General features: G+C 41.7%; 1 protein-coding gene across 1 annotated transcript in view; it reads right to left on the bottom strand.

Moving 5' to 3' along the window:
* Positions 1 to 27,214, bottom strand: part of CDYL (chromodomain Y like) — a 246,818-nt gene extending 219,604 nt beyond the window's left edge. The window contains exon 1 of the mRNA XM_010597553.3: positions 27,029 to 27,214. Coding sequence (XP_010595855.1) covers positions 27,029 to 27,052 — 24 coding nt within the window. The 5' untranslated portion in view covers positions 27,053 to 27,214. The remainder of the gene's footprint in view (positions 1 to 27,028) is intronic.
* Positions 27,215 to 27,981: the final 767 nt, after the last annotated feature.

Genomic DNA, 27,981 nt, shown 5'->3' with positions numbered 1-27,981 from the left:
CACATTGCTAAGGAAAAACTAGAAGTATCTCTACTTGCAGATGATATGATCTTATACACAGAAAACCCTAAAGAATCCACAACAAAACTACTGAAACTAACAAAGATTTCAGCAAAGTTGCAGGATACTAGATAAACATACAAAAATCAGTTGTATTCCTCTACACCAACAAAAACAACTTCGAAGAGGAAATCGCCAAATCAATACCATTTATGATAGCCTACAAGAAGATAACATATCTAGGAATAAATCTAACCAGAGGCATAAAAGACCTACACAACGAAAACTACAAGACACTACTGCAAGAAACCAAGAGGGACATTACGTGGGAAAACATACCTCGCTCATGGATAGGAACATTCAACATTGTGGAAATGTCAATTCTACTCAAAGCAATCTACAGATACAACGCAATCAGGATACAAGAAACATACTACCTACCTAAACTAACATAAACAGAGGTAGAACAACAATAAACTTATAACAAAAGAAGAAATTGAAAACATAATTTAAAAACTCTCGACAAAGAAAAGCCCAGGATCTAAATTCCAACAGCATTTTTTAATGAGATGGAGAAACAAATCACCCTTCTTAGGGAAAGCGAAGAGGCCCTGGATAAGTATTACTGAAGAACAACAAAGTGGGAGGCTTCACACTGATTTTAGAACCTATTATACTGCCATGGTAGTCAAAACAGCCTGATACTGGTACAACAACATATACATAGACCAATGGAACAGAATTGAGAATCCAGACATAAATTCATCTACCTATGAGCAGAGGATATTTGACGAAGGCCCAAAGTCTGTTAAATGGGGAAAACATGGTCTCTCTTAACAAACAGTGCTAGCATAACTGAATATCCATCTGCAAAAAAATGAAAGAAGGCCTATACCTCACACCATGTGCAAACTCAAAATGGATCAAAGACCTAAATATAAAACCTAAAACGATAAAAGATCATGGAAGAAAAACGAAGGACATTAACAACCCTAATACATAGCATAAACAGAATACAAAAACTAACAATACACAAACACCAGAAGAGAAACTAGGTTAACTGGGAGGTCCTGAAAATCACTGTGCTCATCGAAAGATTTCACCAAAGAGTAAAAGGATAACCTACAGACTTTTTTTTTTTACAGACTGGGAAAAAAATTTTTGGCTACGACAAATCCAGTAAGGGTCTAAGCTCTAAGATCTACAAGATACTACAAAATCTCAACAACAAAAAGACAAATAACCCAATTTTACAAATGGGCAAAAGATATGAACAGGCACTTCACCAAAGAAGATATTTAGGTGCTAACAGATACATGAGGAAATGCTCATGATCATTAGCCATTAGAGAAACGCAAATCAAAACTACAATGAGATACCATCTCACCCCAATGAGGCTAGCATTAAACCAAACAACACAAAATAATAAATGTTGGAGAGACCGGAACACTTATATACTGCTGGTGGGAATGTAAAATGGTACAAACACTCTGGAAATCCATTTGGCACTTGCTTAAAAACTAGAAGTACCATATGATCCAGCAATCCCACTTCTTGGAATATATCCTAGAGAAATAAGAGCCCTCACATGAATAGATATATGCACATCCATGTTCACTGCACCACTGTTCACAATAACAAACAACGTAGGTGCCCATCAATGGATAAATGAATAAACAAATTATTGTATATTCACACAATGGAATACCATGCAACAATAAAGAACAAGGATGAATTTGTTAAACATCTCATAACATGGAGGACTCTGGAAGGCATCATGCTGAATGAAATTAGTCAGTAGCAAAAGGACAAATATTATATGAGACCACTATCATAAGAATTCAAGAAAGAGTTTCAATACAGAAGAAAACATTTTTTGATGGTTACAAGGGTGGGAAAGGAGGGAGAGGGGTATTCACTAACTAGATGGTAGACAAGAATTATCTTAGGTGAAGGGAAAGACAACACACAATACAGGAGAAGTCAGCACAACTGGACTAAACCAAAAGCTAAGAAGTTTCCTGAACACAACCAAACACTTCAAAGGACAGGGTAGCAGGGGCAGAGGTCTGGGGACCATGGTTTCAGGGGACATCTAGGTTGATTAGCACAACAATATGTATTAAGAAAACATTCTACATCCCACTTTGATGAGTTGTGTCTGAGGTCTTAAAAGGTAGCAAGCGGCCATCTAAGATGCATCAATTGGTCCCAACCCACCAGGAGCAAAAGAGAAAACAACACTAAAGACACAAGTAAAATATGAGCCCAGGAGACAAAAAGGGCCACATAAACCAGAGGCTCTATCAGCCTGAGACCAGAAGAACTAGATGGTGCCCAGTTACCACCAATGACTACCCTGACATGGAACACAACAAAGAGTCCCTGATAGAGCAGAAGAAAGTGGGGTGCAGAACTCAAATTCTAGTATACAGACCAGACTTAATGGTCTGACTGAGACTGGAGGAAGACATGGCCCCTAGACTCTGTTAGCCCAAAACTAAAACCATTCCTTAAGCTACTCTTCAGACAAAGATCAGACTAGGCTATAAGACATAAAATGACACTCATGAGGAACGGGCTTCTGAGCTAATATTTAAAAAAAAAAAAAAAAAAAGTATATACGTGAGACTAAATGGGCAGCTCTCATCCGCACGCGAGATGCGAAGGCAGAAAGGGATAGAAGCTGGTTGAATGGACACGGGAAATGCAGAGTGGAAAGCAGGAGTGTGCTGTCACATCATAGGGAGAGCAACTAGGGTCACATAACAATGTGTGTATAAATCTAGCATGAAAAACTAACTTGAACTGTAAACTTTCACTTAAAACACAATAAAAAAAAAAGTTGACTTGTTTTAGAAAGGCAGATTCCATTGGTCATATGCCTTTTTTTTCTATTAAGAACAGGAAACTAAACTCTGAATGGTTCAACTCCCTATTATAGGATGAAGGGCAGGGAGCCTAAACGCAGGTAAAACCAAAACTCATTGCCATCGAGACAATTCCTACTCATAGTGACCCTACAGACCAGAGTAGAACCACCCCATAGGTTTCCAAGGGGAACACGTTGCCACATCTTTGTCCCATGGAGCGACTGGTGGGTTCAAACCACTGAACTTCAGTTAGCCGCTCAGAGCTTTAACCACTGCACCACCAGGGCAGGTGGGGGTGCAAACAAGAACACGGACACAGATGGAAAAGACAGCAACACTCAATCGAATTTATCTTGACCCAGAGTTAGAAAACGACAAGAATGCAAGAAAGTTAGAGAAACCACAAGAAATTCAATAATTAGGGAACAAATCTTAGTTCAAAAATTAATTCTACAATTTTAAGTGACAGGAACTTTTGGTAACAACTACCCTCAAAATCTGATAAACCACTCCACCTAGCTCTCGAGTTACTATTTATCCTTAGGTACCCATTGCCATAGGGTAGATTCCAACTCATAGGACCCAACAGGTCAGAGTACAACTATCCCATAGAGCTTCCAAGGAGTGCCTGGTGGATTCGAACTGCCAACCTTTTGGTTAGCAGCTGTAGCTGTTAACCAGTATGCCAACAGGGCTTCCTATCCTTAAGTAGTAGGTGCTTTTTTGAATCGCTAGGGTTCAGGTCCACTGGGATTGAGAGAGATTCCTGGAGAGGGTAGGTTTTCCAGGACTGGGGAACCAGAAATGGGAATTGGCCCAGGAATAAGATTATGGCAGGGAAAGACAATTCTGAGGACAGCCTGTGTCTGACCCCTGGAGTTTTTGCCTTACCTGGGCCTGCTACCAGGAAGAGAACTACAATTAAACCAAAAGAGCTTCTGGATAAAGCAACACTGCTTTACTATCCCTGTGACAAGGTGTAAAGCAGGAAGAACCCTTGGCACCCCATGGAGGTTACAGAGCAGGGAGGGCTCCAGGGCACCCTGGGCCTATAAGCTCTAGCTGATCTTCACCTCACCTTGAGGGATGGTGTCTGCAGGAGGTAGCTCTACCATATAGTGAAGGAAGTGGTAATATCCCTTCTCCCAGGAGAACACGGGAGAATGACAAGTCAGATGTGATACTACCAACAGAGTGGAAAGGAGCTGACTGCTGGTAAGGTAGTCAAATTCCTGAGAAAGGAAGGCAGAGCCAAGATTGCGGAATAGACAGACGCTTCCGTTGAGCGCTCTTTACAGCAAAGACCCGAAAAAACAACTGAAACAAGTATATTTGTGAAAAGCTGGGAGCCCTGAGCACCAAAGGCAAGCTTCGACAATGAACTGAGAGGCAGGGGAAGAAAGAGACCCTTCAGAAGCAGAAAGGAGTTGCCAGACCTGAATCACGGGGCGCCTTCAGGCACCATTCTGAGGGCAGCGGCCACCGCTGCAGCTGGCTGGTGCTAGCGTTTGGCCGCAGTTTCCTCAGGGGGAAGTACCAGCCGCACGGCCCACTCACACCTCTGGAACCTGAGGAGAAGGGCGCTCTCAGCGAAAGCTAAGTACTTCCATATATTTTACCACACCCCCCCACCCCAACCCAGCTTCAGCGGCTGAATCCCTGGGCCTCAGATAGAAGCTGGTGAGCACCTGGAGCCATCCTCCTGGCCTTGGGAAAAGAAAATATTTCCAACTGGGGGGAAAAGATAATTTGCTAGCTCCATTAACTGGGGGCGCTCAGGACAGGAGCAGCTCCTGTCCAGGCATAAACCCTCTGTGGACCTTGAGTACCTTTCCCTTCTGCATGGAACTCTGTGGGCCTATTTCTGGAGAACAGGCCCTTGTTGGCAAACTCCAACCATTTCAGCGATGCGGTGGAGAGGTGGGTGTTTGATGTTTGACATTGCTTTGCCTACTAAACAAGGTCCTCACCTACCCACATCAGGGACCTAACGATGGGTGGCTCCACTCGGGTCGCCCAGCCCCCGGTGACAGGGGCCCCGGGATAACTGGTACCTTCCAGTCCTTACAACAAAATCTTTGGGTGCCCATGGTCCCTCTGCAGAGCCCACCCACCAGCATGCTCTAGGGAACAGAAATGTGTTTTCCTCACAGATACTTGGGGGTCGGTTCTCAGCCACCTGCCTTGTTCAGAGCGTGACCCCCTGCTGCTATCAAATACTAGTATATACGCCAATCACCCCTGCCCCTCTAAGACTGTAGGACAGAGCCTGCACCACACACTTCCTATCAGCTACCTGAAAAACTGAGCTGAATTCATACAAGAAAACTGAATGGACTCCTAGACTGATAGACCTGATAACAGCTCTAACCAGCTGGGGACAGGACACCAGAGCTCCAAAGGCGAAAATAATCAAGCTAGCTCACTCAAACAACCCACAGGGGTATACCAAAACAAAACAAAGCGGCAGCTACAACACAGTAAGCAAGCATAAACTAATATAATAACTTATAGATGGCTCAGAGACAACAGTCAATATCAAGTCACATAAAGAAACAGACCACGATCACCTCAACAGACTCTCAAAACAATGAATCCAGGGATCTTTCAGATGAAAGTACATTCCTGGAATTACCAGATGCAGAATACAAAAGTTTAATACACAGGACCCTTCAAGACATCAGGAAGGAAATGAGGCAATACAAAGAACAAGCCAAGGAACACACAGATAAAGGAACTGAAGAAATCAGAAAGATTATTCAGGAACGTAATGAAAAGTTTAATAAGCTGGAAAAATCCATAGACAGGCAGCAATCAAATTCAGAAGATTAACAATAAAATTTCAGAATTAGATAACTCAGTAGAAAGTCACAGGAGCAGAATTGAGCAAGTAGAAGCTAGAATTTCTGAACTTGAAGATAAATCACTTGGCACTAATATGTTTGAAGAGAAATCAGAAAGAAGAATTTTAAAAAATGAAGAAACCTTAAGAATCATGTGGGACTCTATCAAGAGAAATAACCTACAAGTGACTGGAGTACCAGAACAGGGAGGGATAACAGAAAATACAGAGAAAATTGTTGAGGATTTGTTGGCAGAAAACGTCCCTGATATTGTGAAAGATGAGAAGATATCTAGCCAAGACGCTCATCGAACTCCACATAAGGTAGATCTTAAAAGAAAGTCACCAAGACATAATCAAGCTTGCCAAAACCAAAGAAAAAGAGACAATTATAAGAGCAGCGAGGGATAAAAGAAAAGTCACCTACAAAGGAGAGCCAATAAGAATAAGCTCCGATTATTCAGTAGAAACCATGCACGCAAGAAGGCAGTGGGATGACATATTTAAAAAATCGAAGGAAAAAAATTGCCTGCCAAGAATCATATATCCATCAAAATTGTCTCTTAAATATGAAGGTGAAATTAAGACATTTCCAGATAAACACAAGTTGAGGGAATTCGTAAAAACCAAACCAAAACTACAAGAAATACTCAAGGGAGTTCTTTGGTTAGAAAATCAATAATATCAGGTATCGACCCAAGACTAGAACACTGGGGCAGAGCAACCAGAAGTCAACCCAGACACGGAAATCAAAAAAAAAAAAAAAAACCGAGTTTAAAAAAAAAAAAAGCCCAATACAGGCTAACGGCAATGTTATTACATAAAAGAAGACAACATTAATAAAGAGGGACTAAGAAATGTAATCATACACCTTCCATACGGAGAAGATGATAAAGCGATACAAAAAAATAAAAATTAGTTACAAATTTAGAAAAATAAGGGTAAATAATAAGGTAACCACAAAGGAGAAAAACTATTCTACTCATCAAAATAAAATACAAGGGAAAAATACAGACTCAGCAGAAACAAAATCAACAACAACAAATATGAGAAAAGGACAATATATAAAGAACATCTACTCAGCACATAAAATCTAGTGGGAAAAAGAAGCTGTCAACACACAAAAAAAGACATCAAAATCATAGCACTAAATTCATACCTATCCATAATTACCCTGAATGTAAATGGACTAAATACACCAGTGAAGAGACAGAGTGGCAGAATGGATTAAAAAACAAGATCCATCTATATGCTGCCTACAAGAGACACACCTTAGACTCAGAGACAAAAACAAATTAAAACTCAAAGGATGGAAAAAAATATATCAAGCAAACAACAATCAAAAAAGAGCAGGAGTGGCAATATTAATTTCTGACAAAATAGACTTTAAAGTTAAATCCATCAGAAAGGATAAGGAAGGACACTATATAATGATTAAATGGACAATACACCAAGAAGATATAACCATATTAAATATTTATGCACCCAATGACAGGGCTGCAAGACACATAAAACAAACTCTATCAGCATTGAAAAGTGAGATAGACAGCTCCACAGTAACAGGAGGAGACTTCAACACACCACTTTCGGTGAACAACAGGACATCCAGGAAGAAATTCAATGAAGACACGGAAGATCTAAATGCCACAATCAATCAACCTGACCTCGTAGACATATACAGAACACTCCACCCAACAGCAACCAACTATACTTTCTTTTCTAGTGCACATGGAACATTCTCTAGAATAGACCACATACTGGGTCATAAAGCAAGCCTTAGCAGAATCCAACACACTGAAATATTACAAAGCATCTTCTCTGACCATAAGGCCAAAAAAGCAGAAATCAGTAACCGGAAAAGCAGGGAAAAGAAATCAAACACTTGGAAACTGAACAATACCCTGCTCAAAAAAGACTGGATTATAGAAGACATTAAGGATGGAATAAAGAAATTCACAGAATCCAATGAGAACAAACCAATTCCTATCAGAACCTTTGGGACACAGCAAAAGTGGTGCTCAGAGGCCAATTTATATCAATAAATGCACACATCTAAAAAGAAGAAAGGACCAAAATCAAAGAACTATCCCTACAACTTGAACAAAGAGAAAGAGAGCAACGAAAGAAACCCACAGGCACCAGAAGAAAACAAATAATAAAAATTAGAGCTGAACTAAATGAAATAGAAAACAGAAAAACAACTGAAACAATTAACAAGACCAAAAGCTGGTTTTTTGAAAAAAATCAACAAAATTGATAAACTATTGGCCAAACTGACAAAAGAAGAACAGGAGAGGAAGCAAATAACCCGAATAAGAAATGAGAAGGGCGATATTACAACAGACCCAACTGACATTAAAAGAATCATATCAGATTACTGTGAAAAACTATACGCAAACAAATTTGAAAACCTAGAAGAAATGGATGAATTCCTAGAAACACACTACCTACCTAAACTAAAACAAACAGAGGTAGAAGAACTAAATAGACCCATAACGACAGAAGAGATTGAAAAGGTAATCAAAAAACTCCCAACAAAAAAAAAGCTCTGGTCCACACGGCTTCACTGCAGAGTTCTACACCAAACTTTCACAGAAGAGTTAACACCACTACTACTAAAGGTATTTCAGAGCATAGAATAGGATGGAATACTACCAATTCATTCTATATAGCCACCATATCCCTAATACCAAAACCAGGTAAAGACACCACAAGAAAATTATAAACCTGTATCTCTCATGAATGTAGATGCAAAAATGCTCAACAAAATTCTCACCAATAGAATTCAACATATCAAAAAAATAATTCACCATGACCAAGTGGCAGCCATACCAGGTAGGCAGGGATGGTTCAACATTAGAAAAACAATTAATGTAATCCATCATATAAATTAAAAAAAGACAAGAATCACATGATTTTATCAATTGATGCAGAAGAGGCATTTGACAAAGCTCAACACTCATTCATGATAAAAACTCTCAGCAAGATAGGAACAGGAGGAAAATTTCTCAACATAATAAAGGGCATTTATACAAAGCCAACAGCCAACATCACACTAAATGGAGAGAGCCTGAAAACACTCCCACTGAGATCGGGAACCAGACAAGGATGCCCTTGATCACCACTCTTATTCAACATTGTGCTGGAAGTGCTAGCCAGAGCAATCAGTCTAGATAAAGGAATAAAGGGCATCCAGATTGGCAAGGAAGAAGTCAAAGTATCTCCATTTGCAGATGACATGATCTTATACACAGAAAACCCTAAGGGATCCTCCAGAAAACTACTGAAACTAAAAGAAGAGTTCAGCAGAGTATCGGGATACAAGATAAGCATACAAATAGCAGTTGGATTCCTCCACACCAACAAAAAAAACATCGAAGAGGAAATCACCAAATCAATGCCATTTACAGTAGCCCCCAAGAAGATGAAATACTTAGGAATAAATCTTAACAGAGATGTAAAAGTCTTATACAAAGAAAACTACAGTACACTTCTGCAAGAAACCAAAAGAGACTTACGTAAGTGGAAGAACATACCTTGCTCGTGGATAGGAAGACCTAACATTATAAAAATATCTATTCCACCAAAAGGGATCTATACATTTAATGCAATTCCGACTCAAATCCCAAAGACATTCTTCAATGAGATGGAGAAACAAATCACCAATTTCATATGGAAGGGAAAGAGGCCCCGGGGAAATAAGGCATTACTGAAAAAGAAGAACAAAGTAGCAGGCCTTACTTTACCTGATTTTAGAACCTATTATACTCCCACAGTAGTCAAAACAGCCTGGTACTGGTACAACAGATACATGGATCAATGGAACAGAATTGAGAAGCCAGATATAAATCCATCACATATGAGTAGCTGATATTTCACAAACGCCCCAAAACAGTTAAATGGGTAAAAGACAGTCTTTTTAACAAACGGTGCTGGTATAACTGGATATCCATCTGCAAAAAAATGAAACAAGACCCATACCTCACTCCATGCACAAAAACTAACTCAAAATGGATCAAAGGCCTAAATATAAAATACAGAACAACAAAGATCATGCAAGAAAAAATAGAGACAACGTTAGGAGCCCTAATACACAGCAAGAACAGTATACAAAAATGATAAAGAATATAGAAGAAAAACTAGATAACTGGGAGCTCCTAAAAATCAAACACTTATGCTCATCCAAAGACGTGACCAAAAGAGTAAAAAAACTACCTACACACTGGGGAAAAGTTTTTAGCTACGACATTTCTGATCAGTGCCTGATTTCTAAAATCTACATAATACTGCAAAAACTCAACTACAAAAAGACAAATAACCCAATTAAAAATGGGCAAAAGATATGAATAGACACTTCAATAAAGAAGACATTCAGGTAGCTAACACATATATGAGGAAATGTTCCCGATCATTAGCCATTAGAGAAATGCAGATCAAAACTACAATCAGACTTCATCTCACTCCAACAAGGCTGGCATTAATCCAAAAATAAATCCATAATAAATGTTGGAGAGGCTGTGGAGAGACTGGAACACTTCTACACTGCTGGTGGGAATGTCAAATGGTACAACCACTTTGGAAATCGATTTGGCGCTTCCTTAAAAAGCTAGAAATAGAACTACCATACGATCCAGCAATCCCACTCCTTGGACTATATCCCAGAGAAATAAGAGCCTTTACACGAACAGATATATGCACACCCATGTTTACTGCAGCACTGTTTACAATAGCAAAAACATGGAAGCAACCAAGGTGTCCATCAACGGATGAATGGATAAATTATGGTATATTCACACATTGCAATACTACGCATCTATAAAGAACCGTGAAGAATCTGTGAAACATTTCATAACATGGAGGAACCTGGAAGGCATTATGCTGAGTGAAATTAGTCAGCTGCAAAGGACAAATATTGTATAAGACCACTATTGTAAGAACTTGAGAAATAGTTTAAACTGAGGAGAAAACATTCCTTTGTGGTTATGAGAGGGGGGAGGCAAGGAGGGTGGGAGAGGGGTATTCACTAATTAGGTAATAGATAAGAACTGCTTTAGGTGAAGGGAAAGACAGCACACAATACAGCGGAGGTCTGCATAACTGGACTAAGCCAAAAGCAAAGACGTTTCCTGAATAAACTGAATGCTCCGAAGGCCAGCGTAGCAAGGGCAGGGGTCTGGGACCATGGTTTCAGGGGACATCTAAATCAATTGGCATAATAAAATCTATTTAAACACATTCTGCATCCCACTTTGAAGAGTGGCATCTGGGGTCTTAAACGCTAGCAAGCAGCCATCTAAGATGCATCAATTGGTCTCAACCCACCTGGATCAAAGGACAATGAAGAACACCAAGGACACAAGGTGATTATGAGCCCAAGAGACAGAAAGGGCCACATGAACCAGCAACTACATCATCCTGAGACCAGAAGAATCAGATGGTGCCCGGCAACAACGGATGACTGCCCTGACAAGGAACACAACAGAGAACCCCTGAGGGAGCAAGAGAGCAGTGGGATGAAGACCCCAAATTCTCATAAGACCAGACTTAATGGTCTGACTGAGACTAGAAGGACCCGGGTGGACATGGCCCGCAGACCTTCTGTTGGCCCGGGACAGGAACCATTCCTGAAGCCAACTCTTCAGACATGGATTGGACTGGACAATGGGCTGGAGAGGGATGCTGGTGAGGAGTGAGCTTCTTGGATCAGGTAGACACTTGAGACTATGTTGGTATCTCCTGCCTGGAGGGGAGATGAGAGGGTGGAGGGGGTTAGAAGCTGGCGAAAAGGACACGAAAAGAGAGAGTGGAGGGAGAGAGCGGGCTGTCTCATTAGGGGGAGAGTAATTGGGAATGTGTAGCAAGGTGTATATGGATTTTTGTGTGAGAGACTGACTTGATTTGTAAACTTTCATTTAAAGCGCAATAAAAATTATTTTTAAAAAAATTCCAGCGAAACGTGGATTACATTTAAATATTAATTCACTATTTTTGATGGTGCTGAATGGTGGGAGTGAAGCATAAAAACGATGGGGAATTTCCACCTCATTTTCAGATCTAAGTCAGGTTCCCACTGTAGTCACCCATGAGAGTGGGGGGCTCAGGAACACATCGGGGCATTACAGTACGTTGCCTACTGGCTCAGAAGGGAACAGATGCTATACTCCTGGCAGAAACATGCATTCTCTGACCCACCTTCATGGCCTGGGTCACATTAATGTCCTTACTTGCTCCAATTTTTCCTTTTCAAAATTCTAAGAACACTATTCTTCAAGAGGGAATCTGCCCTACTATTGAAAAAGCTTTTAATTAATTCAACACGCTACAGCGCTTGTCCCTCTACTGCAAACGTGGCTCTACTGGAACCTGGAATTCCAAGAGGCAACCCTGTGAGGTTTTAGCTTTCCTGCAGGGTAATGACTATAAAAGACTAGAATTTTGAAACAATCCTTCTGTCATCTCTACCTTCCATGTCAAGGATTTTGGTCTTTTTATCTCTTAGGCCATCTTTTTTGACAGAGGTAAGGGTGGGACACTGCTGTAAAGCTGTCCAGCTCATGACCAATTTTTCTTGTTGATTTTGATCTGGTTCCTGGGCAAGGTAAATACGTCTGGTCTTAACACTCGAATTCCTCCTGCCAAGGTGTACACATACACTTTGACAAAATCTCATTTTTGTCATCTCTTAAACTTATTCTATGTACTCCATGTACTTGATCATAGCAACCTCATCATTTTTAAGAAAGGTTTGTTTCCCCGAGGGATTCATTTTTAGTTATGTATCTAACAATTTAATCGAGACATTCTCAAAAAGCTCATTTATAACTCTGGAGAAGATTTTACCCATATGTATTCTCTGCATGAAGAGCAGTACAAATCGTATTCTAGTTAGCACCCCTCCCAAATACACACACACACACCCCTTTTCAACCTGTTGTACTTGCTAGCCCAGAGCTGGATGAATTGCACCTCAAGTGCTTGAAGCATAAGACAGGTAGAGAATTTCTCTCTGGATTGCACAATGGGCAGTCGGCCTCCCACTTCCTAGGCCAGGCAGAGCTTTGACCAAGGCAAGAAAAAAGCACAAAAGGAGGGTCAATTCAAAACAGGATGAATGAAACTCTACTCAAAGGGGACAGAGGAGAGCAATGAAAATCAAGTTAGAAGAATCAGAGCTGGACCTGGGGGCAAATAAATTCAAGGACACAGAGGAGATGAAGGCTGAAGACTCCCTGAGAGACAGAGGTTCTATCGGGGCTTTGGTGTAGCCCATATTTGGGCAGGAGTTATTAAACAGACTGGCCCCTACTCCAACAGGGGCCTTACAAATGTTCCTCTAGCTGATTCTAAATGACACAGCACACAATCATGCTTTTAAATAGTACAAAGAATCAGCAGATCGACTTCAGATGAAAAACATCTAGTACCTTCTCTTGAACACCCAGTAATAAAATGACTTTAAACTTCATTGGTAAAAAAAAAAAAGCAATTACTGAGACCAAGATTATTCTTAACTTCTTTTGTATTACTCAATTCAAACAGTCTTACTTACAAGTCAGTAAATACTTCCTTTATCTGGCATCATTATGGAAGATGACAGTGTTAAACTGGGTTACACATGCTCTGGAGATCAAGGGTTATACAGCAAAAGATCAACAGTTACATGAAGCCACTTAACTCATGGCTCATCCTCCTGAGATACCAACCCAACTCAAAGATTTATGAAGAGTTGACTATTGAGTAATTGTAAAACATTTAACAGCAAACCAAAAAAATTCTATAGCATACACTGTTAAAGTCACAACAGTTTCAGGATATGAGTTCAAAAAAATGTCAGGTGTGCAGTGGGCCATTCATTCCATACCCAACTCCCACCTCCATCTCCTTGGGAGAACACTTGCTCCCTTTTCCCTGCTGCTAGTACTTTGGTGGAAATTTTGAAAAACACTACCATCAAAGTAAACTTAATTTTGTCACTTATGTGCCAAAACTTTTTAACAACCATTTTTATAGCTGCCCTGGTACTGCAGTGGTTAAAGCGCTCAGCTGCTAATCGAAACGTGGGCAGTTTGAACCCACCAGCCGCTCCATGGGAGAAAAGATGTGGCAGTCTGCTTCCACAAAGATTTACAGCCTCACGTCTGGGGTCTTAAATGCTAGCAAGCAGCCATCTAAGATGCATCAATTGGTCTCAACCCACTTGGATCAAAGGACAATGAAGAACACCAAGGACACATGGTAATTACGAGGCCAAGAGACAGAAAGGGCCACATAAACCAGAAACTACATCAGCCTGAGACCAGAAGAGCTAGATGGTGCCCGGCTACAACCAATGACTGCCCTGACAGGGAACACAAGAGAGAACCCCTGAGGGAGCAAGAGAGCAGTGGGATGAAGACCCCAAATTCTCCTAAAAAGACCAGACTTAATGGTCTGACTGAGAGTAGAGGGACCCCAGTGGACATGGCCCGCAGACCTTCTGTTGGCCCAGGACAGGAACCATTCCTGAAGCCAACTCTTCAGACATGGATTGGACTGGACAATGGGCTGGAGAGGGATGCTGGTGAGGAGTGAGCTTCTTGGATCAGGTGGACACTTGAGACTATGTTGGCATCTCCTGCCTGGAGGGGAGATGAGAGGTTAGAGGGGGTTAGAAGCTAGGGAAATGGACACAAAAAGAGAGAGTGGAGGGAGAGAGTGGGCTGTCTCACTGGGGGGAGAGCAACTGGGAGTATGTAGCAAGGTGTATATAAGTTTTTGTGTAAGAGACTGACTTGATTTGTGAACTTTCACTTAAAGCACAGTAAAAATTAAAAAAGATTTACCACCTCAGAAACCTAAGGGGCAGTTTTACTCTGTCCTATAGAGTCATTATGAGTCAGAATCGACTCAACAACAGTGGGCTTTTGGTTTGGTTTTCAACACGTGCTTTTTCTTTCCTTAAACATGTTCTTCACAATACTCTATTTGCCTCTATTGCACAAGTCTTTATTACTCCATGACCCAGAGGCTCCATCACTAGCTACCCTCTTAGGTTAATTTTATCAACTATCTTATTATTGTCTACACATCTGCCTTTGACAGATCCCTTTCCATTACCAAATTACTGTTTCTAACACACTAAGAAAACCAGCTAGATTCAAGAGCATCATGCCTAAAATAAGGGTTAGTCTCCAAAAGAGACCCACAGCTATTCAACATGTATGGGGCATGACACCTCTTAAAAGATCAGAAGACATTTTTTCAGTCTTAATTCTCATATATTCTAAATAGCTGAGATTTCCATATTAGTTACATGTTAAAATAAGTCTTCTGTACTCAACTCTTGTGATGCCCTGAAATCCTAAACACTAAACTATGGTGAAAACTTGGTACATTTTAACCAAAGTGAAGGTGTGGAACTTTGGTCCCAGCCTCTAAGAGCCAGACCACACCTGAGGCCAATGAGTAAGGGCTGACCAGACCAAAATGGATCACCTGGGGGACCAATGCTGACTAAGCCTCAGAAGGCAGGAAGTAATCTATCACGGTCATGTGGCAGGGGCAATAATGGCCTTGGAAGACAGAGGCTCAGTAAAGCTTCCTAGATGGTAAAAGCTAACATCTGCTTTTAGGAGGATAGGCACGTGCCTGGGACATGGAAGCTCTCTGTTGAGTCTCCCTGCCAAGACGTTGGCCCTATGTGTTCATATCTCTTTTTCTGCTAGATTAAAGATAGCCCTTTCTTTAATTGGCTGAGTCATTCCAAGGAATTACTGGACCTAAGAAACAGAGATGGGGCCAGTACCCACTGACCTAGACCCGAGTGAATGGGGATGAGAGAGAGAAAAGGACTGGTACCCACTCACCTATCCCCGAGTGAATGGGATGAGAGAGTGATAGGCTGGTACCCACTGATGCAGCCACAAGTGAATGGAGATAAGAAAGAGAAGGGCTGCACGGGGCAGCTAGGGTCTGGACTGACCAGGGAAGTAAAGCTGGGATTTCTACAGGTTGCAGCTGGTGTGTGGAGTGGGATTTATTATCTAGCACACATATGACATTACAGTTGGATGACCTCAGCCTCTCTGGGCTGGTTTGATACAATTCGCACTGTGAGCAGGATTCATTAGAGAGAACCCTGACAGCACACAAAGACATTCATGATATGCAATCAAACTTGTTCAACTTTATCAACAAAAGCTAGGAAATTACCAACCTCTAAAAATTATCACACAGCAGAGCCAATCACAAATAAGACAAAAAGTAAAGACATTTCCTAAATATAGTGAGGTCAATTTTCCCAGCCAGAGAACACTACTGTTACAGATTCCCCCCAATTTTTCACCAATAAGCTAAACAAATACTATGGCTAAGTCTTCAAATACTCTTTCTAGGAACACAATTTTCCCCCAAATTATCTGCGTCATGTTTAGAAACAATTTTCCTCCAAAATACCATGTTTTTTTTTTAAACAAGATATTAAAATGAACACTTTTTACATAGTACAATTTCAAACAATGTAACTCCAGTGACTATAATAATTTTTGTTTGGGTTTTAGGTGAAAGTCAGCAATTACTGACCACCATGTTCGTGTCCTCCGACTAGGCACTGCAGATACACCAAAAAAAAAAACAGACATGCAGCCAATCCTTCCAGAAGAAAATTATTTAGACAAAATTATATGTAAGTGCAAATTAATACTTCATTATGGTGCAAAGCAAAAAGTAACTTAGTCACACAAAATCTGAAAGAGAGGATTCCTGCTGATAAAGAACTCTCATGAGATTCTTAATGAACTTGGACACTGATGAGGGTAGTAAGCAGGTATCCACCAACTTGCAAAGAGACAGCAATGCAAAGGGACAGGAAAGGGATGAACTGTGTAGGCATAGACAAGGTAAACCAAGAGGGATGGATTCACTAAACCAAACCAAACCAAACCCACTACCTTCCCCAGTCGATTTCAACTCAAAGCAACCCTACAGGCTTCACTGGCTCTGACCAAATGATCAGGCCATCCTCAGGAAGGAAAAGTTATAGAAGATATTCTTATACGTCAAGACAAGCAGAGCAAAGGTGCTGGAAATTTTGCTTAAGATAGAGCTATCTTGCAACTACTACGTACACTTTCAGTATATACTATAAACAAGGTTATTCGCAAAGATAAACAATCCCCTTGAAACCTAGTTTATGCTTTATGTGCATTTTCAGTATCATTTGGTAAATATCAAGAAGTGACTCAAGCCCTCAGTCCTTGTTCATGATACCATGAATTCCAATTCAATACACTTTCTTCAGATTCTGGAAATAAATCAAACGAAGTTCCAAAGGGCCGTCCCACTGCAAAAAAAAAGACCTTTAATAAAATTCCTTTTTTTAATACTTTATTGAGGTTGCGGGAGGCAAGGAAAACCTCTGTCTCCCTGCCCTCCCCCCAACCCAACAATAATGAATAGCACTCTCTGTACCTGTTTTGTCCAATATGATAGTCAAAACCAACATTGTGCTAGTGAGCACTAGAAACGTGATTGGTCTGAACTGGGATGTGCTGAAGTATAAAATACACACTGGATTTTTAAGACTTGGTATGATAAAAATATATAAAATAACTCACTAACATTTTATATGTTGAAATATCTTTGCAACATAGAGCTAAATATATTAATAAAATTAATTTTACTTATTTCTTTTTAATGTGCCTCACAGAAAAATTTAAGTTATTTATGTGATTTGCATTATATTGGACAGCACTGTTGTGTACTATAATAAGGTGAAAGCATTGAACAAGCTAAGCCTTCTGCGAACAATAAGAAAGGGGAGCTGAAACTTAAGCCAGGGGCCCTGGAAAGGTGACTTAGGTGCCTTCTCCTGAAACCACAGGGCACAATCAATCACAAATCATCCTGAAGGAAAGCACTCTGTACAGGTTTCAAAAATTCCCACAGATTAAGATCACAGCAAATATGACCTCACAATCAAGGACCACAAACAACATAAGGAAACAAGCCATCACAATTGAGCCTCAAAAGGAACCAAAAGAACTCAACCTCTCCCAAGGTACTCACAGACATTGCAACTACCAGATATAGAAATTAAAATAACAATGAAAAAATAAATCATGAAAGTGGACAAGCACCAAAGACTAAAAAAGTAAGCTGCAGATCTGGAAAATATATATATAAAAAAATAATTGTTGAAATTAAAAACTCAAAATAGGAGTTAAACTTGAAGTGCTGAGTCACCTCTGACTCATGGTAACCCACGTACAATGGAACAAAACATTGCCCAATCATGCACCATCTTCATGATCATTGGTATGCTCAAAACCATTGTTGAGACCACTGTATTTTGAGTGCCTTTTTTTTTCCAACCTAGAGAGCTCACGTTCCAGCACTATAAAAACCCACTGCCGTCAAGTCGATTCCGACTCACAGCGGCCCTACAGGACAGAGCAGAACTGCCCACAGAGTTTCCAAGGAGCACCTGGCAGGTTCAAACTGCCGACCTTTTGGTTAGCAGCCGTACCACTTAACCACTACGCCACCAGGGTTTCCTCCAGCACTACAGCAGACAATATTCTAACTTAAAGTTAGATTCAAGTAAATACAGAATCAGAATACAGCATACAAAAAGAAAACAAAACAAAATCAAGTAGATGGAAAATGAAAGGGTAAAAGATACAGGGGAGATAATGAGAAGATTTAATACACGTCTACTTGGAATTTCAGAAGAAAAGATAGAGGAAAAAAATCTGAAGATAAAATGGCAAAAAAAATTTTTAGAGCTGATGAGGCACAAGTCCATGAAGGAAGCACACATACACCAAGCTTGGTAAAAAAAAAAAAAAAAAAGTCACACTGTTTTAAAACTAGAGAACACCAAAGTCAAATAGATGATCTAAATATCAAACAGATATAGAAGACGGATCTCCTATAGAGTAATTACATGTAGACTAACGATAACCTCCTTGAGAACAATAATGGGTAAGTCAGAAGACAACAGAACTATATCTTTAAAATGCTAAGAGAAAATAACAAATTAACTGATTTTATTTGAAATAAATCCTATCTTTTAAAAATGAGGGCAAAAAAACATTTCAGGATCATCCAAAAAAAAACAAAACAAAACCTAGAGGCTTTCCCACCAACAGTCCGTCTCTAAAGGATATACTTCAGGAAGGAAAAAAAATTATCTCAAAAAGCAGCTCTGATATATAAGACTAATGATCAAAAAAAAACAGTAAAGATATAGGTTTATCTAAACAAATGTTGTATGAAATAACATTCTATTTTGTCAGATTTCTTCCAACGTCAGTAATACTGAAAAATAATAGTATATAAGTTGGGAAGGTTAGAGTTAAAGGTCTTGTAAGAAGAGCGGTTAAAATTTTGGTTAACAAAGGGCCACATAAACCAGAGACTATGTCATCTGAGACCAAAGAACTAGATGGTACCCAGCTACAACAGATGACTGCCCTGACAGGGAACACAACAGAGAACCCCTGAGAGAGCAGGAGAGCAACAGGATACAGACCTCAAATTCTCGTAAAAAGACCAGACTTAACGGTCTGACTGAGACTAGAAGGACCCCAAGGTCATGGTCCCCAGTCCTTCTGTTAGCCCAAGACAGGAACCATTCCCAAAGCCAACTCTTCAGACAGGGATTGGAATGGACTATGGGATAGAAAATGATACTGGTGAAGAGTGAGCTTCTTAGATCAAGTAAACACATGAGACCACGTGGGCAACTTCTGTCTGGAGAGGAGATGAGAGGGCAGAGGAGGTCAGAAGCTGGCCTAATGGACACGAAAACAGAGAGTGGAGGGAAGGAGTGTGCTGTCTCATTAGGGAGAGAGCAACTAGGAGTATATAGCAAGGTGTACATAAATTTTTATATGAGAGACTGACTTGACTTGTAAACTTTCACTTAAAGCACAATAAAAAAATTTTTTCTTTGTTAACTTTAGACTTTAAGTACATATGATATTTCAAAAGTAGCCACTTACAGACTGGAAAGAGCCACTTATAGACTGGAAATAGCAGTTTCCAAACTGAAGCAGTAAGATTTTAATATGTTTTACTGTATGGTGGCTGGAGCAAAGCTAAGTTTGGCAAAAATAATGTCAACGTAATCAATGAATGGCAGTTAAAGTCAAGTCTTAGTTCAAAGATCCCTAGAACAGTTTAAATACCTTGGGAATCAGATAAAAGCTGTTGATCCTCTTCCCCCAGAAAAATGCTCACAATGTACTTGTAAAAAATTTCATATAAATGCAATAGACCCTTCCCAGACCCCCTGGAGAACATAAAATCACAAGGCTTTAACCAGCTTCAAAAAATGAAAAGAATTAAGTTCTGTGTGAGTAAAGTAAAGTTTCCACCATCCTCGTGTTGACCCATGTAAGCAAATCAGGAATTAAGTATAAATGGCATAAGGCATGTTTGGGGGAAGGAGAACCTAGAGTTAAGAGGTCAGGAATGGAAAGTTATTCCTATAATCTCGCTCTTTAATTAAGATGTAACTCAACAATTACGCAACTATTATAGTATTTTGAACTATGGAAAATTGTTGTTGTTAGTTGTAGCCAAATCAGCTCCAACTCATGGTGACTGTATAAATACTAGAGCAAAACATTAACTGGTCCTGTACCATCTTCATGGTCGTTGCTATGTTTGAGTCCATGATTGTAGTTATTGTATCAATCCATCTCATTAAGGATTTTCCTCATTTTCCTTGGCCCTCTATCAAGCATAATGTCCTTTTCTAGCAACTGGTCTTTCCTGATGATATGTCCAAAGTAAGTGAGCTGAAGTCTCGGCATCCTCACTTCTAAGGAACATTCCGGTTTTATTCCTTCTAAGACTAATTTGTTTCTTTTTCTGGCAGTCTACAGCATATTCAATATTCTTCACTAAGAGCACAATCAAATCCATCAGTTCTTCTTCCGTCTTCCATTTTCACTGTCAGGCTTTCATATGCATATGAGGTGACTGAAAAGACCATGGCTTGGTGCAGGTACACCTTAGTCATCAAACTGACATCTTTGCTTTAGAAAACTTCAAAAGTCTTCTACAGTAGATCTGCCAATGCAATAAGTTGTTTGATTTCCTGACTGCTGCTTCAACAGACACTGTTGATCCAAGTAGAATGGAATCTCTGACAACTCCCATTTCTTCTCCATGTATCATGTTGTTGTTTATGGGCCCAGTTGCGAGGATTTTTATTTTCTTCACGTTCAGTTGTAATGTATACTGAAGGTTGTAGTCTTTGACTTTCATGGTAAGTTCTTCAAGTTGTCTTCATTTTCAACAAGCAAAGTTGTGTCATCTGCAGATCGCAGGCTGTTAATGAGTCTTCCTCCAATCCTGATGCTGCATTATTCTTCATACAGTCCAGTTTCTCAGATTATTTGTTCGGCATACAGGCTAAATAAATAAGGTGAAAGGATATAATCCTGCCACACATCTTCCAATTTTAAGCCATTCAGTATCCTCTTGTTCTGCTGGAACAACTACCTCTTGATGCATGCAGAGGTTCTACATGAGCACAACTAAATGTCCTGGAATCCCCATTCTTTATGTTATTCATAATCTGTTATGATCCACACAGGCAGATGCCTTTGTATAGTTCGTAAAACACAGGTAAATATATAACCAGAAAGTAAGCCCTAGTTGTAAAGCATTTACAATCTATTGGACAAATATGCTGTACAAGAAAATAGAAATAACACCACCCCTGGACAACTTCTTAGTGGTTTTAATACTTCCCACCTGGAATGTCTCAGTTGTATACCAGTAACGTTAAAAGAGCCCACCAAAAAAACGTCTCTGGTCCACCTAGAGGTCCTCTTCTGCAAAGGCCGGTCCGCCTCGCCAACGTCAACTTGTAAATTAAGTGTCTTAAACAACAAATAGTGCAACCCAGAGGTTCCTAAATCTACCTGCATTCCAGAAAGAAGCTTTTTCAAACACAGATTCCTGTTCTCCATCCAAACACTGAAAATTATAACCTGGTAGTTTGGGCACAAGAATGTCTATTTTAAAACAAATCCAGATGATGCTGTTGCACAGTCAAGTTTATGACTTAGGAGCATACACAATATAAAAGCTATACCTCCTCTCAAATTTTAACTCATACTGGAGCTGGTTTTGTGCATCACAGATATTCAAAACTGTGAACCAGAATACTGAAAATAGAAGTGCTTCCTATATACCGTGAAGCTCTGCTCAATGATTACAATCATTACAGAACACAAGGACAAGAAATTCAATGATTCTTAGATCACAGCAAGAACAGAAAAGGACTTCTTATACATGGGAATTGAAAGGTAAAACATAAGATGTCTTCACGCTGTTGTTTAGGTGAATGAGTAATATTCTCGGCAATTCATGAGGTAAAGAGCATTTAAGATAGCCTATTAATTTTCAAAACACACATAAATTTGATTTCACTGCCCCACAATCAATTCCAGAAGCCAAATAATTCACTTTTTCTTTCCCCGTGTTGGTGATATATCAATCTTTTAAGAGTCAGTTATACCACACACAACAGATGCTGGCTTAGCTTGACCAATATCCACGGAAAGTCTCCTGATCTTTGTGACTTCCGTCTGAACTGCACATTCAGACTTTTTGTAACTGTAACATTTTATAAATGTAAAATTCTTCTGGTGTATGGGAGAAAGGAGCAATCTTATCCCAAAATAAAGAGGAAGCTTCAAAAGACCTACGGTACTTTTTCCCAAAAATCCTGACTATTCTTCCAAACTACATAACTTTAAGACTTATTTTTAATAAGCCAGGTACAATTTCATTCCTAAAAGCTTATTTCCTTTTTTGATTGACTAAAACAAGCATACGTTGGATGAATATCTTCTCAAAGGGTCAAGACGAGATCACTGAGCTTTTACTGAAATTTAAATGAGCTATTACAGTAACTGTCAGAGGAAGACTCCACATCCACTGAGGAAAAAAGGTATTGTTAAGATACGCAAACAAGGAGAATGGTTCTTACATTTTATTACAGTATACATTCCTGCTTTGGTCCCATGGGAACTAAGCCTTAAGGTGGTTACTTGACCACTAGCTAAATTAAAGCCCTCTTAATCTCAGTCTTCTTTGGTGACATGGCAATAAATTTACCTCATATTCTGAAATTCCTAATTTCAAAGAAGGCAAACAAGTTTCGTTCCAAGATTTGACAATTCAGTGTTTCGCTTTTTGATATAAATCAAATATGACTATTTAATAATGTAATAATTCCTTAAGACTTACATATAGCACTTTAGCAACTAGATTGCTTCTTACAAACAAATGTCATTTAACCTTTCAATTCTTTAAAGTAGTTATCATTAACCTCATTTTACTGATGAGAGATAGCGACTTAATAAGGTACACAGCTATTAAGTGGAAGGAAAGCGTGGAACTCAGAACTTCGACTGTAGTTAGAATGCCCTTCCTTACTTCACACTCTGCACACACTCCCCTTCCCGGTGCAAACCTCAGTTCCGGAACAGACTATAATAGTTGATCATCTAAGGCAGGGGTTAGCGAACTTTGGTCTGTAGGCCAAATCGAGCCCACTGCCTGTTTTTATAGAACACGGGAGCTAAGAATGGTTTTTACGTTTTTAAATGACTGAAGAAAAAAAGTATTTCACGGCACATAAAAATAGGAAAATTCTACTTTTACTGTTGGTAAACAGTTTTACGGGAACACAGGCACACTAATGTGGGTACATAGTGTCTATGGCAGCTTCTGCGCTACAACAGTACAGACGAGCAGTTTCAACAGACTATGTGGCCCGCAGAGCTACAATACTTACTGTCTGGCCCTTCACAAAAAGTTGGTCGACCCCTAATCTAAAGGATGCTTGTCTTTTTGTGAAAGCGACGAGGTTCTCACCCTATACTGCGTCAAAATCTGTCCTCTCCTATTCCTAGGTGCTGGAGCTGCAGTGAGTAAACCTATCCTTCACATAAAAGTTGTTAGCTGCTGCAGCTCTCTCAATTTTGGAAGGAAGATGCTCCACCCATCTTCTCCAGGCTTTATTTCCTTTTTTTTTTTTTCTTGTTTAATTCACAAAGCATAGTTCTAACACCCATGTAAACATTCACTAAGCGCTTCTTACCATACACCAAGCCCATGTTAAGTACTGGTAATCTCATTTCTCTTTAGGTGAGAAAACAAAGCCTTAGCAGCTAGGCAACTTGTCCAATTTTTCACTTAGCTAATGCAGATCCATACCATGTTACTTCTAAACAGTAACACTGCACCTCCTCTGTTGTCAAACTATCCCCGTAGAATTGTGGAGCTTGAGGTTGAACGTGATGAAACTTCTATCTTGATTTAGACAGAACTGGACAAAACAAGGCAACTAATGTCCCCTGATGCCACTAAGCCAAAGTACCTTAATGTTCTTTCGAGCCTTGGCAAACAGCTGTTTCACACTGTAACGTTCATTTACAATACAATAGCACATCATTTCTGCCTTGCAAATAATACTGTTTTGATTAAAACAAAGCAATTCTGTATCTTTAGGAAAAAACCAGGCCTCAGGGAAACATTTTAGAGCACTTAAAATACAATAACTATCATTAACTGAGCGCTTGCTATGGGAACTGTATCCTTCACATATTTTCTCATTTAAACTTCACAGCTCTATGAGATAAGCAATTAACCAGTTTTACAGATGGGAAAACTGAGCTTTCAAGGTAATTTGCCCAAGGTTAGAGAGTTGGAATTCAAAAACCAGGTTGTCCTACTCCAAATCCAGGCTCTCAACCACTATGCAAAACTTTCAAATACCAACTTTTAATCATAATAGTCACAGTGTTGCATACAAGAAAAGAGAAATTAGACAACTTACGCTAAAAAGTAATGACAACTATGTTATTTACCTTCACCTCAACTATACTTTCAGAACACTTTTTGAGAACTAAAACCCAGAATCAAAAGTTCAATGGTGCAGATATACTTTTTTCTTTGCAATGTACTTCTCTCTTCTCCACAAGACAGGAGCCCTGGTGGGGCAGTGGTTAAGAGCTATGGCTGCTAGCCAAAAGGTCAGTAGTTCAAATCCACCAGCTGCTCCTTGGAAACCCTATGGGGCAAGTCTATTCTGTCCTATAAGGTCACTACAAGTCAGAATGGACTCAACAACAGCAGGATTTTTGAGTTTAGACACTTCTTGAAGACATGAACCATTCCCATACCTCCTATCTCCCTATGGAACCTCTGTATGGTAGGCATTCAATAAACATGCTGAAGGAACACAAACTCGGTACAAAATGTTACTTGTAAATAAACTCTGCCAGGAAAAAAATGAATAGAAAACCTGAAGATCTAGAATAAATAACGAAGTTGCCTAAATTTAATTCATAACGTACTGGTGATAAGTAGTTGTCCTCAGAATTATTTTTACACAAGTAGGATACAACTTATGTATAAGGTGCTACTCTCGTCCAAACACAAATAAGTGGCGTAGTGATTAAGTGCTACAACTGCTAACCAAAGGGTCAGCAGTTCAAATCCACCAGGCGCTCCTTGGAAACTCTATAGGGCAGTTCTACTCTGTCCTATAGAGTCGCTATCAGTCAGAATCGACTCGACAGCACTGGGTTTGGTTTTTTTTTTCTTAACCGATTATGTACTTATAATCACAGAAGCAAACACGAGAGCTAATATTCAAAAGATTAAACTACCAGAAACTAATCTAATGTAGAAACTAAATTCCCTCATACACTCATGCTTTGTTTTTTCCCAACTATGTCTTTGCCTGGAAGACTTTATGCATCTTGGTCTCTACCTCTGGGCTTTCCCCACACATGATTTTCCTTTCTACAAGAGAAGCTCCCTGAAAACAGGGAGTTTCCCCCACCCCTTTCCATCCCAGATGACCTAATACAGTATCTTAAATACAGTAACTCATTGCCATGGAGTCGATTCTGACTCACAGCAACCCTACAGGACAGAGAAGAACTGCCCCATAGGCTTTCCAAGAAGCGGCTGGTGGATTCGAACTGCCAATCTTCTGCTTAGCAGCCTAGTTCTTAACCACTGCACCAAATACAGTAGGACACAGCTAATATGTAAAATAGTTGAGCAGAATGGAACGTTTTCCGTGCCAGCTAAAGGACACTGACCACATACAACGTAAGGGGAGGCAACAACTTACCATTAATTCTACAGAAGGCAGCATCTTCCTGAGAACTGGGAAACACTCGCTTTCAAAAAGGAACAAAAAGTTGCTAGAAGACTGTAATTGTTGGCAAGGGAGCTCCACTGTACACCAAAATACACCCAGGAGAAAACAACTCACAAGCATCACCTGGTACTTAATAACAAAGTTCACAAGGGCCAAGGTTACACGTTACAGACGCTTACTTAGGTCCCTAAACACGAGGTCCCTATATACCTCACAAAGGTAAGTCTAGAGTGTATCCAGAAGTTTTAAGTCTCTTCTGAAAATGTATTTTTTTAAACATACGTGATACACAAGAACCATTTACCAAAAGGACAGAAAGATAGCCTACGAAGCTTGCGTTGCGTTCCCAGAAAGTCCACTTTGAAATCTGTCAAGAAGTTTCATCGAGGCATAAAAACATGACTAAAGATCCAAATTAACCACCCCAAAACCTGAAGCTGAAGCAGGCAAACCCATCGCCACAACTTAAAACAGCTCTGATAGTGCCCTTACTTGCAACGCTGCGGCGCTAATAAATGACGGTGTATCAGCGTTAAATTTAAATTTCCTGGCTCTGCCCACAATGCTAACCTAATTAAAGTGTGTGGTCAACGTTTAGCGTTTTCGGTGCGATATTTTGCATCACTTTGGCTAGCAGCAGAGTCAAGAGACAGTTGTACTCGTCCTCGCGTCCCCCACCCCCATCAGAGGCAAAACCCTCTACAAAATACTTCATTAAATACACAGGAAAACACCCTCCGCACCGCCCACAGACCCGCCAGGCCCCCCAGAGGCCTCACCCCCACGACCCAAACCAAGAGCAGTCTGGACACAGTCGAAGCAAGTCACTATGTCAGCGCTACTTCCCCACAGGCGGAGGGGCCCCCCCACCCGAGTCCCACAACTCCGCGGAGCTCCACGCCCGCGCCCCCACCGCACCCAGCGCGCCCGCCGGCTCCCCGGGGCGCGTAGCTCAGGCCAGCCCCGCGCTCCTCCCGCGTCTCCGCGCACACATTTCCGTCTAGCAAACTGCGGCCGCGGGGGGAGGGGCGGCGGCGGCGCGCCGGGCCGTCGGGCTGGAGACCGTGCCCGCGGGCGGGGAGGAGCTGCGCGACGTGCGGGGGTCCGCGGAGGGGGAGGGGGATGTACCTCGTACAGCTCCTCGGAAGCCATGGTGGGCGGGCGGCCGGCTGGCGGGTGGCCCCGGGCGAAGCGGACAGGAGGACGGGGGTCCGGGGCCGGCGAGGGGCGGCCCCGCCGGGCAGCCGACACTTTGTTTCAGTTGGGCTCGGCGTGGCCTGCGCTTCCTGCTCCCCCTCGCTCCGCGCCCGGCGCGCTGCACGGACGAGCTCTCGCACTCCGAGGCCAGTGCGGGCTGGCGCGGCGGCGCGGCCGGGCTCGTGCGCAAGAGCAGCTGCGCAACGCGCCCCCTGGCCGCGCTCACTCCCCGGCGGGCCGGCGCGGGCTCGGGCGCATCGCTCCTGCGGGCCGGGCCGGGCTGAGGCGCGGCGGCGAAGGCGGCGGCGGCGGCGGCGCGGCGGCTCCCCTCTCCGGCGTAGTGCAAAAAGCTTCCTACTTGCGACCGAAAAACCTGCCCCGGCTACTGAGCATGCCCAGTGCGGCCGCCGGGCCGCCGGGCGCGCTCCGGCTCTCCGGGTTTTCGGGCCGGCCGCGCGGGCGGGGCGGGCGGGCTCCCGGCGGGGGAGGCCGAGGGAGCGGTGGGTCTGCTCCGGGCCGGCGGGCGGGAGTGGCGGCAGGAAGGGGAGGGGCCGCGCGGGGAGGGGCTGCGGCGGGGGAGGGGCTGCGGCGGGGGAGGGGCTGAGTCGCGCTACCCTCCCGACTTCGCGTAAGTCCCGCTCGCCCGGGTCGCGTCCGACCGCCTCGACGGGCCAGCTTGCTGCGGGACCCCTGATGCTCGCGGGTTGAGCCGAGGACCCTTGGGGCGCGAGGCTGGTGCCGCGAGGGGGCACGCCCGGCCCCGCGCGCCTGGAAACCCCGGGGCCGGCGGCACTTTCCGGCCCGACGGCCAAGCTCCCTTGGGCTGGAGCACCGCGGACGGCCTCCCTCCCGGAGAGCCCGGGTCCGTCGCTTCTCCCGCGCGG

The sequence above is a fragment of the Loxodonta africana genome, chromosome 1 (assembly GCF_030014295.1).
Source record: "Loxodonta africana isolate mLoxAfr1 chromosome 1, mLoxAfr1.hap2, whole genome shotgun sequence".
Taxonomy (NCBI): domain Eukaryota; kingdom Metazoa; phylum Chordata; class Mammalia; order Proboscidea; family Elephantidae; genus Loxodonta; species Loxodonta africana.
This window is presented reverse-complemented; position numbering and strand designations above follow the sequence as displayed.